The sequence below is a fragment of the Callionymus lyra genome, chromosome 1 (genome assembly GCF_982586985.1).
Source record: "Callionymus lyra chromosome 1, fCalLyr1.hap1.1, whole genome shotgun sequence".
NCBI classification, from domain to species: Eukaryota; Metazoa; Chordata; class Actinopteri; order Syngnathiformes; family Callionymidae; genus Callionymus; species Callionymus lyra.
In genome coordinates this window covers 51030433-51042573 of record NC_141818.1, presented here as the reverse complement: position 1 = coordinate 51042573, position 12141 = coordinate 51030433, and the positions used below count along the sequence as shown (strand labels likewise).

The 12141-nt window shown below is 34.6% G+C and overlaps 1 protein-coding gene across 2 annotated transcripts in view; it reads left to right on the top strand.

Moving 5' to 3' along the window:
- Positions 1-12141, top strand: part of aopep (aminopeptidase O (putative)) — a 94844-nt gene that overhangs the window by 29858 nt on the left and 52845 nt on the right. For both annotated transcript variants that reach the window (XM_087811930.1, XM_087811939.1), the window contains exons 7-8: positions 4279-4477; positions 7117-7223. In XM_087811930.1, coding sequence (XP_087668056.1) covers positions 4279-4477; positions 7117-7223 — 306 coding nt within the window. The remainder of the gene's footprint in view (positions 1-4278; positions 4478-7116; positions 7224-12141) is intronic.

The window sequence follows — 12141 nt, the reverse complement described above, 5'->3', positions numbered from 1 at the left end:
ATATATCCTTGTTACTACACTATCACAACACCAGAGTCAAGTACTCGACAATACTACACATATATCCTTGTTACTACACTATCACAACACCAGAGTCAAGTACTCGACAATACTACACATATATCCTTGTTGCTACACTATCACAACACCAGAGTCAAGTACTGGACAATACTACACATATACTGTATCCTTGTTACTACACTATCACAACACCAGAGTCAAGTACTGGACAATACTACACATATATCCTTGTTACTACACTATCACAACACCAGAGTCAAGTACTGGACAATACTACACATATATCCTTGTTACTACACTATCACAACACCAGAGTAAAGTACTGGACAATACTACACATATATACTTGTTACTACACTATCACTGTATATCAGTGTATATCATATTGTGTTGTGATAACAACACACTCACACACCTCCAGTGAGATGATCCTCATCATATACAGCTCAGTGTGTAACGTCCACAGGACAAGTTTGTCTCATCAGGGACGAGCTGGTGTCTCTCAGGTGCTGCTATGCATGTCTGCGTCTCATGCAGGAATCCTTGACGGCTCCCAAATGTCAACCGTTGTCACTCAGTGCGTCTGTGAACATGAAAGATGCTGTTGTTGTTCAGCCTCTATGGTGGGATGACACTGTTTGTCACTGCAGTGATGGATTCAACCTCCCGGAGCTGAAGCTACACTTCTCAAAGACTGGCTTTGTGCCTCACACACACACTAATATATATACACACACAAACTCACATATGCACACACACTTACACTAATATATATACACACACACAAACAAACTCACATATGGACACACACACGCTCCTGCACACACATACACTAATATATATATACACACACACAAACTCACATATGCACACGCTCACACACATACACACTTATATATATACACACACACAAACTCACATATGCACACACTCACACACACACACTAATATATATGCACACACACAAACTCACGTATGCACACACTCACACACATACACTAATATATATATACACACACACAAACTCACATATGCACACACTCACACACACACACTAATATATATATACACACACAAACTCACATATGCACACACTTACACACACACACTTATATATATACACACACACAAACTCACATATGCACACACTCACACACACACACTAATATATATATACACACACAAACTCACATATGCACACACTTACACACACACACTTATATATATACACACACACAAACTCACATATGCACACTCACACACACACACACTAATATATATACACACACACAAACTCACATATGCACACACTCACACACATACACTAATATATATATACACACACACACAAACTCACATATGCACACACTCACACACACACACTAATATATATATACACACACACAAACTCACATATGCACACACTCACACACACACATTAATATATATATACACACACACAAACTCACATATGCACACACTCACACACACACTAATATATATATACACACACACAAACTCACATATGCACACACACAAACTAATATACACACTGAGATAAACTCACATATGCACACACACAAACTAATATACACACTGAGATAAACTCATGTATGCACACACACACATACACATACCCTAATATTTATATATACACACACAGAAACTCACTTATGCACACACTTGCATACACACACAGCCATGCACTTACACACACTAATACACACAGCCCTGCACATAGACACTAATGCACACACTTACACTAATATATATATATATATATATATATATATATATATATATGTACACACACACAGAAACTCACACATACAGCCATGCAGTCACTTACACTAATGCACACACAGAAACTCACACATGAACACACTCGTATATAAACACACACATATAGCATACACACACTAGTGCACACATCTGTACACACACACTTGCATCGAAACACACAAATATATACACGCATACATAGACACACACAGACGTATACAGACGCATATACACACATTCACACATAATCACACATATACACACACAGAGAGACAAATACACAGAGGTACAAACAGAGACACAGACATGAAGACACACACAATTGGAAACACACACACAGATGTACAATCTTCTCACTGCGTGCTTTGACAACAAAAGCTCTGCTCATTCAATTGTGTGCAGAAGATTGTGCGACAATACAACTCATGAGTCTAATGTTCGTGTCTCTCGCTGCAGCTTTTGTTGGTTAATCAGGAAGAAAATGACTCTGAGATGATCCTCTGACACCTGCTGTCAATCATCTCCTCAACAAGATGTTCCTCACAAAGACAGACCTGATCGTCCTCCCCTTCTCCTCCTGACGTCACCTCTGAGTGACTGAGAAGGAACTTCCGTCTCTGTCGACTCTCTAAGAAACCGTCGGGTCACGAGGTCAAGCGACCCCCGTGACCCGACCTTGAAGAGGCGGCGATGTGTCTTAGGACCATAAATCTGAGCGCGAGGAAGTGTGAAGGCAGCTCCAGACGCTCGGGTCTCGTCACAAGGGTCTGACGGAGAACAGACCACCTCTCAGCCGGGCCCCCGGGGGCCCCGCGCCCTCTTGCGTAACACGGAGGTGAAGAATGCTCCAGAAGAGTCTTCAGCCGTGACCTTGACCCGGACACGTGTGATCATCTCGTGTCACATGTCGTGTTCTTAGGATTCTGAGAAGAACTTTCGCTTCCTTTGATCTTCGTGTCGTCGAGATCGGAACAGATTTCACAGAAAACTGAAATAACCATCTGGATCCAGGAATGTCCTGAAGGTCCAGGCACAGATACACAACGTCCCTTCAAGACAAAAACCTGAAACATGACTTTTGTGTGTTTGTTCATTTGATGTTGTTTAAGTGTTGATTAGTGTCTGACGCTGAATTATCTTTAAAAATCATTTAATACAATCTTTTCTCATTGAAACGTTTCATTTCTTTTGTAATAATCATTTAAAAAAATAATATTTTGAAAACGAATACATTTTTTTACATAGAGTTTGATATTATAATTCAAATAATTCAATAATATATATTTTTAATTCAATATTTTTTAGTTCCAAGGCTTTTAAATTCAATATAAAAAAAAAATACCAATCCAATCGAGCACTGAGTCACTCGCTCTAACTTTTAAATTCAATATAATAAAACAGACAAATCCAATCGAGCACAGAGTCACTTGCTCTGACTTTTAAATTCAATATAATAAAACAGACAAATCCAATCGAGCACAGAGTCACTCGCTCTGACTTTTAAATTCAATATAATAAAACAGACAAATCCAATCGAGCACAGAGTCACTTGCTCTGACTTTTAAATTCAATATAATAAAACAGACAAATCCAATCGAGCACAGAGTCACTCGCTCTGACTTTTAAATTCAATATAATAAAACAGACAAATCCAATCGAGCACAGAGTCACTCGCTCTGACTTTTAAATTCAATATAATAAAACAGACAAATCCAATCGAGCACAGAGTCACTTGCTCTGACTTTTAAATTCAATATAATAAAACAGACAAATCCAATCGAGCACTGAGTCACTCGCTCTTACTTTTAAATTCAATATAATAAAACAGACCAATCCAATCGAGCACAGAGTCACTCGCTCTAACTTTTAAATTCAATATAATAAAACAGACAAATCCAATCGAGCACAGAGTCACTCGCTCTAACTTTTAAATTCAATATAATAAAACGTAATAATTCTACGTCGTCACATGATCGTCTGTGCGTCACATGATTGGCTGAGAGTTTGATTGGTACTGTCTGGTGACACCAATATACCAACGTTTTTGTATTGAAATTAAAACAATATTGAATGAACCAATAGTAGTTTTGAATTATTGTTATTCAATTATCAAACTATATTCGTTAAAACATTATGAAAAGTTGTGATATACTTTCATAGTATTTCAGCGGATGATTGTGTGTATCTGCAGCACGTGATACACAAATATTGTGTCGTAGCAGCAAGTGTGTGTTTAACACACAGATTCACCTGAAGAAGTCGTATCTCTGAAGGATTTATCTCGAACCTGATATCAAGGTCACTGAAGGTCAAGGTTCTGTCGTGAACACAGCAGTTGTGTTGAAGCTTCTGTAACCTCAGGTGTTAAACGTTACCTGAGTGATGCTGTGATCATTGTTTTCCTCCAGTGTCTCCGTCACTCTTCACTCTCATTCATTTATTCCTCCCTCGTCGCTTCCCTCTGTTTGTCTTCAGTCCACACGTGGTCTTCCTGTCCCAGAGTGTCGTCGTCGCCGGAGCCTCAGCAGCGTCTCTCTGTGGGTCCAGACTGTGTCATGAGATCGCTCACTCCTGGTTCGGACTCGTGATCGGAGCCAGAGACTGGACCGAGGAGTGGATCAGCGAAGGCTTCGCCACCTTCCTGGAGGATGTGATCTGGGCTCGAGCGCAGCAGGTACTGAGCTTTAAAGATCTGATCCTAGAAGGTTCTGATGATAGTCTGTGAATCTAAGATGAAGAGAAGAGTAATTAATAAAACCACCTCCTCGTGATAATGTTCACATCCTGTTAACCTTTGTTTTTTATCTTTCGATCATGTTCTTTACCTTTTTATCCTACACTTTCAATGATACACAGTTTTGGTTTGTATACATCACCTGCATACAATATCTTGACTGTAATCCAACAATTTTCAACTATAATCAAACAATTTAAACTATAATCAAAGAATTTAAACTATAATCAAACAATTTTCAAATGTATTCAAACAATTTTCAACAATAATCCAACAATTTTCAACAATAATCAACTATAATCCAACACTTTTCAACTATAATCCAACAATTTTCAACTATAATCAAACCATTTTTAATTATAATCAAACACTTTTCAACTATAATCAAACAATTTTCAACAATAATCAAAAAAATGTCAACTGTAATCAAACCATTTTCAACAATAATCCAACAATTTTCAACTATAATCCAACAATTTTCAACAATAATCCAACAATTTTCAACTATAATCCAACAATTTTCAACTATAATCCAACAATTTTCAACAATAATCCAACAATTTTCAACTATAATCCAACAATTTTCAACTATAATCAAACAATTTTCAACTAAAATCAAATTATTTTCAACTATAATCAAACTATTTTAACTGTAATCAAACAATTTTCAACTATAATCAAACTATTTTAACTATAATCAAACTATTTTCAACTATAATCCAACAATTTTCAACTAAAATCAAATTATTTTCAACTATAATCAAACAATTTTAACTGTAATCAAACAATTTTCAACTATAATCCAAAAATGTTCAACTATAATCCAACAATTTTCAACTAAAATCAAATTATTTTCAACTATAATCAAACAATTTTCAACTATAATCAAACAATTTTCAACTACAATCCAACAATTTTCAACTATAATCAAACAATTTTCAACTATAATCAAACATTTTTCAACTATAATCAAACAATTTTCAACTATAATCAAACAATTTTCAACTACAATCCAACAATTTTCAACTATAATCAAACTATTTTAACTATAATCCAACAATTTTCAACTATAATCCAACAATTTTCAACTAAAATCAAATTATTTTCAACTATAATCAAACTATTTTAACTGTAATCAAACAATTTTCAACTATAATCCAAAAATGTTCAACTATAATCCAACAATTTTCAACTAAAATCAAATTATTTTCAACTATAATCAAACTATTTTAACTGTAATCAAACAATTTTCAACTATAATCAAACAATTTTCAACTACAATCCAACAATTTTCAACTATAATCAAACAGTTTTCAACTAAAATCAAACATTTTTCAACTATAATCAAACAATTTTCAACTATAATCAAACAATTTTCAACTACAATCCAACAATTTTCAACTATAATCCAACAATTTTCAACAATAATCCAACAATTTTCAACTATAATCCAACAATTTTCAACTATAATCAAACAATTTTCAACTAAAATCAAATTATTTTCAACTATAATCAAACTATTTTAACTGTAATCAAACAATTTTCAACTATAATCAAACTATTTTAACTATAATCCAACAATTTTCAACTATAATCCAACAATTTTCAACTAAAATCAAATTATTTTCAACTATAATCAAACTATTTTAACTGTAATCAAACAATTTTCAACTATAATCCAAAAATGTTCAACTATAATCCAACAATTTTCAACTAAAATCAAATTATTTTCAACTATAATCAAACTATTTTAACTGTAATCAAACAATTTTCAACTATAATCAAACAATTTTCAACTACAATCCAACAATTTTCAACTATAATCAAACAATTTTCAACTATAATCAAACAATTTTCAATTATAATCAAACAGTTTTCAACTATAATCAAACATTATTCAACTATAATCAAACAATTTTCAACTACAATCCAACAATTTTCAACTATAATCAAACAATTTTCAACTATAAACAAACAATTTTCAACTATAATCAAACAATTTTCAACTACAATCCAACAATTTTCAACTATAATCAAACAATTTTCAACTATAAACAAACAATTTTCAACTATAATCAAACAATTTCCAACTATAATCAAACAATTTTCAACTACAATCCAACAATTTTCAACTATAATCAAACAATTTTCAACTATAATCAAACATTTTTCAACTATAATCAAACAATTTTCAACTATAATCAAACAATTTTCAACTACAATCCAACAATTTTCAACTATAATCAAACAATTTTCAACTATAATCAAACATTTTTCAACTTTAATCCAACAATTTTCAACTATAATCCAACAATTTTCAACTATAATCAAACAATTTTCAACTATAATCAAACAATTTTCCACTTTAATCAATTTTTTTTAAACTATAATCATATATATTATTATTATTTATAATCATATAAAACTATTTCTTTGAATGACTGTCTAAACGCTGTAACTCTACAGTCGACTCAGCAGCTCATTGAAGGAGAAAAGTTCAGGCAGAGAAACGAACAATGTATTTATTTCCTGTGAAATACAAACGTCTGCAGAGATGTTTGAAGCTCTTATCTCTCCAGCTTTCTTCAGAGGACGCCTCAGAACAGTCCAGTCTGAAGGCTCTGCTCAGGTGGAGGAGACTCTGTGACGAGCTGCAGAACTCACAGGAGGAGCTTCAGATCCTCAGGTGAGTCCACCTTCATGGACGCTTCAGAAGCTTCTGCCTTCATGAGGAACATGTCGTTGCTCATGAAGGTTGCTCTTCTCTCTGTGTTGCCCATGGGTTTTCTCACGCTGTCCCAGCTACATGGGGCAAGAGACAGAGAACATCCAGGACACGTAGGTTATCTTAGGACACATATGGACAACCATGCTTTTTATCCTTTCATCTTCGGTGTTATGATCCATGTCTTTAGGGAGAAGGTTTAGTGACAGTAGTTTAAAGAAGTGCAGCACTGTGTGGTACTGTGTGTGTTACTGTGTGTGTTACTGTGTGTTACTGTGTGTTACTGTGTGTGTTACTGTGTGTTTCCGTGTGTGGTACTGTGTGTGTTACTGTGTGTGTTACTGTGTGTTACTGTGTGTGTAACTGTGTGTTTCTGTGTGTGGTACCGTGTGTGTTACTGTGTGTGTTACTGTGTGTGTTTCTGTGTGTGGTACTGTGTGTGTTACTGTGTGTGTTACTGTGTGTTACTGTGTGTTACTGTGTGTTACTGTGTGTTTTGAAGTATATTTTAAAGAACTACAAATACTACATACGTACTTACATATAAACACATGAACTAACTTCATGAACTGAGGTTGAACTTCTCACAGACGTTACCTGAGGCTCAGACTATTGTCTGCGTTACACGTGCAGGTGAACGTGAGCTGCATTCCTCAGGTGCAGGTGTGGCAGGTGTGGCAGTGTGTCCAGGTGTACTGTACACACACACACACACACACACACACACACACACACACACACACACACACACACACACACACACACACACACCTGTCAGGCTGACAGTGTGAGACCCACACCCTGTTAGTTTGATCCTGTGGAGACTCACTGTGTCATCAGAGGATTACGAGAGTTTAGGTTCGGTCGCTTCACTCATCCATTCATCCGTTTATCCATCTCTCTATCCATCTGCCATCCATTCATCTGTTTGTTCATCCATCCATGGATCCATCCATCCTTCTATCCATCTGTCCATCCATTCAACTGTCTGTTCATCCATCCATGTATCCATCCATCCTTCTATCAATCTGTCCATCCATCCAACTGTGTGTTCATCCATCCTTCTATCCATCTGTCCATCCATCCAACTGTGTGTTCATCCATCCATTCATCCATCCTTCTATCGATCTGTCCATCCATTCAACTGTCTGTTCATCCATCCATGTATCCATCCATCCTTCTATCAATCTGTCCATCCATCCAACTGTGTGTTCATCCATCCTTCTGTCCATCCATCCAACTGTCTGTTCATCCATCCATTCATCCATCCTTCTATCCATCTGTCCATCCATCCAACTGTGTGTTCATCCATCCATTCATCTATCCTTCTATCCATCTGTCCATCCATCCAACTGTCTGTTCATCCATCCATTCATCCATCCTTCTATCCACCTGTCCATCCATACAACTGTCTGTTCATCCATCCATTCATCCATCCTTCTATCCATCCAACTGTGTGTTCATCCATCCATTCATCCATCCTTCTATCCATCTGTCCATCCATTCAACTGTCTGTTCATCCATCCATTCATCCATCCTCCTATCCATCTGTCCATCCATTCAACTGTCTCTCCTCCTGTTCATCCATCTGTTTATCCATCCTTCCTCCTATCCATCTGTCCATCCATCCATTCATCTGTCTCTCCTTCTGTTCATCCATCCATTTATTAATCAATCTTTCTGTAGGACCCTCTACCCATTTGGGCATCCATCCATTCATCCGTCTCTTTACCCAATAATTTATCCTTCTCTCCATCCCTCCGCCATCTGTCCACTCTTTCATCAATCTGTCTTTTCATCAATCTGTCCGTCCATCCATCCATCCATCCATCCATCTACCTGTCTTTTTTGTATGAAGTCTGTCTTGTTGAGAATCCATCCGTTTATCTATTCATCCATCTCTCCTTCTGTCAATCCCTCCATCCATTTATCCATCCATTCATTCATCCATCCGTCTTCATGACTGTCTGTCCTTCAGTGCATCCATCTATTAATCTGTCCATCCATCTATTCATACATGAATCAATTTAAAGATACTTCAAACATCTGGTTTGATTTGTCGTTGGACGACCAGCTGAGAGTTGATAATATTATTGGATGTGTTTTAATGATAATAATGAATGAACATAGAAACACGTTTATCAGTGACTTCAGTGTCAGAGTCTGAAGTTAGTTTTGTGTTGTTGTTGTGAGCAGAGAAGCTGCTTCCGTGAGCTTTTATATTATTAGTGTTGCTGGTGTTTAATCAATTTAAGTCGCGATGCCGAGAAAAAGTGCTGAGTTGGCAACTCTGTACTGGCCAATGTAATCAAGGAAGGTTGTCATGTGGACAAGGAGACATTGTTTAAGAAGATTAGTCCAGGAATCAATCGGATACTTTTCATTCAAGGTTAGGAATGAAGACGAGGAGCAAGTAGACGCGCCAGAGTTGAAACAGTTCATGTTGGAACATCCTCTCCAGGGAGCTTGGCAGCTGTCAATCAATCAACCTTCCTCGACAGTTTCCTGGAGCTTCTTCTCCTAAATATGAACCTTGATTTGAAGCTGAGGTCTTCAGGTGTTGACCAGAGGATACATACCAGTATTAAATACTGTGTATTGCAAGAATCTGTTGATACGGTACATATGTTTTTTGTTTGTAGTTTTTTAATCTTCACAGCAGATTAATACTTTTAAAAGTATTCCATGAAAATATTATTCTCTAATTTTGATGTCAAATAATAGTTTAAGTATTTGTTTCACTACTAGAAGTAACTGACTTTTAACAGCACATCGTTAATATTATTATCATTGTTGTAGTTGTCATCATTATGGTTGTTGTTGTTGTCATCGTTAATATTATTATTGTTGTTGTTGTTGTTGTCATCATTATGGTTGTTGTTGTCATTGTTGTCATTGTTAATATTATTATCATTGTTGTTATCATCATTATGGTTGTTGTTGTTGTCATTGTTAATATTATAATCATTGTTGTTGTTATCATCATTATGGTTGTTGTTGTTGTCATCGTTAATATTATTATTATTATTGTTGTTGTTGTTGTCATCATTATGGTTGTTGTTGTCATTGTGAATATTATTATCATTGTTGTTGTTATCATCATTATGGTTGTTGTTGTTGTCATCGTTAATATTAGTATTGTTGTTGTTGTTGTTGTCATCATTATGGTTGTTGTTGTCATTGTTAATATTATTATCATTGTTGTTGTCATCATCATTATGGTTGTTGTTGTTGTCATCGTTAATATTAATATTAGTATTGTTGTTGTTGTCATCATTATGGTTGTTGTTGTCATTGTTAATATTATTATCATTGTAGTTGTTATCATTATTATGGTTGCTGTTGTTGTCAACGTTAATATCATTATCATGGTTTTTGTTGTCATCATTATCATTGTTGTTTTTACCATTATCATCATTGTGGTTGTTGTTGTTGTCATGGTTAATATTATTATCATTGTTGTTGTTGTCATCATTATGGTTGCTGTTGTTGTCAACGTTAATATTATTGTCATAGTTGTTGTCATCATTATGGTTGTTGTTGTCATCGTTAATATTATTATCATTGTTGTTGATGTTATCATTATGGTTGTTGTTGTTATTATCATTATCATTGTTGTTGTTATTATATCATTATCATTGTTGTTGTTGTTATCATTATGGCTGTTGTTGTAATCACTATTATCATTGTTGTTGTTGTTATCATTATGGCTGTTGTTGTAATCACTATTATCATTGTTGTTGTTGTTATTGTCATCATTATGGTTGTTGTTGTTATTATTATAATCATTGTTGTTGTTATAATTATCATTGTTGTTGTTGTTATCATTATGGCTGTTGTTGTAATCACTATTATCATTGTTGTTGTTGTTATCATTATGGCTGTTGTTGTAATCACTCTTATCATTGTTGTTGTTGTTATCATTATGGCTGTTGTTGTAATCACTATTATCATTGTTGTTGTTGTTATCATTAAGGCTGTTGTTGTAATCACTATTATCATTGTTGTTGTTGTTATCATTATGGCTGTTGTTGTAATCACTATTATCATTGTTGTTGTTGTTATCATTAAGGCTGTTGTTGTAATCACTATTATCATTGTTGTTGTTGTTATCATTATGGCTGTTGTTGTAATCACTATTATCATTGTTGTTGTTGTTATCATTATGGCTGTTGTTGTAATCACTATTATCATTGTTGTTGTTGTTGTTATCATTAAGTCTGTTGTTGTAATCACTATTATCATTGTTGTTGTTGTTATCATTAAGGCTGTTGTTGTAATCACTATTATCATTGTTGTTATCATTATGGCTGTTGTTGTAATCACTATTATCATTGTTGTTGTTGTTATCATTAAGGCTGTTGTTGTAATCACTATTATCATTGTTGTTGTTGTTATCATTATGGCTGTTGTTGTAATCACTATTATCATTGTTGTTATCATTATGGCTGTTGTTGTAATCACTATTATCATTGTTGTTATCATTAAGGCTGTTGTTGTAATCACTATTATCATTGTTGTTATCATTAAGGCTGTTGTTGTAATCACTATTATCATTGTTGTTGTTGTTATCATTAAGGCTGTTGTTGTAATCACTATTATCATTGTTGTTATCATTATGGCTGTTGTTGTAATCACTATTATCATTGTTGTTATCATTAAGGCTGTTGTTGTAATCACTATTATCATTGTTGTTGTTGTTATCATTAAGGCTGTTGTTGTAATCACTATTATCATTGTTGTTGTTGTTATCATTAAGGCTGTTGTTGTAATCACTATTATCATTGTTGTTGTTGTTATCATTAAGGCTGTTCTTGTAATCACTATTATCATTGTTGTTGTTGTTATCATTAAGGCTGTTGTTGTAATCACTATTATC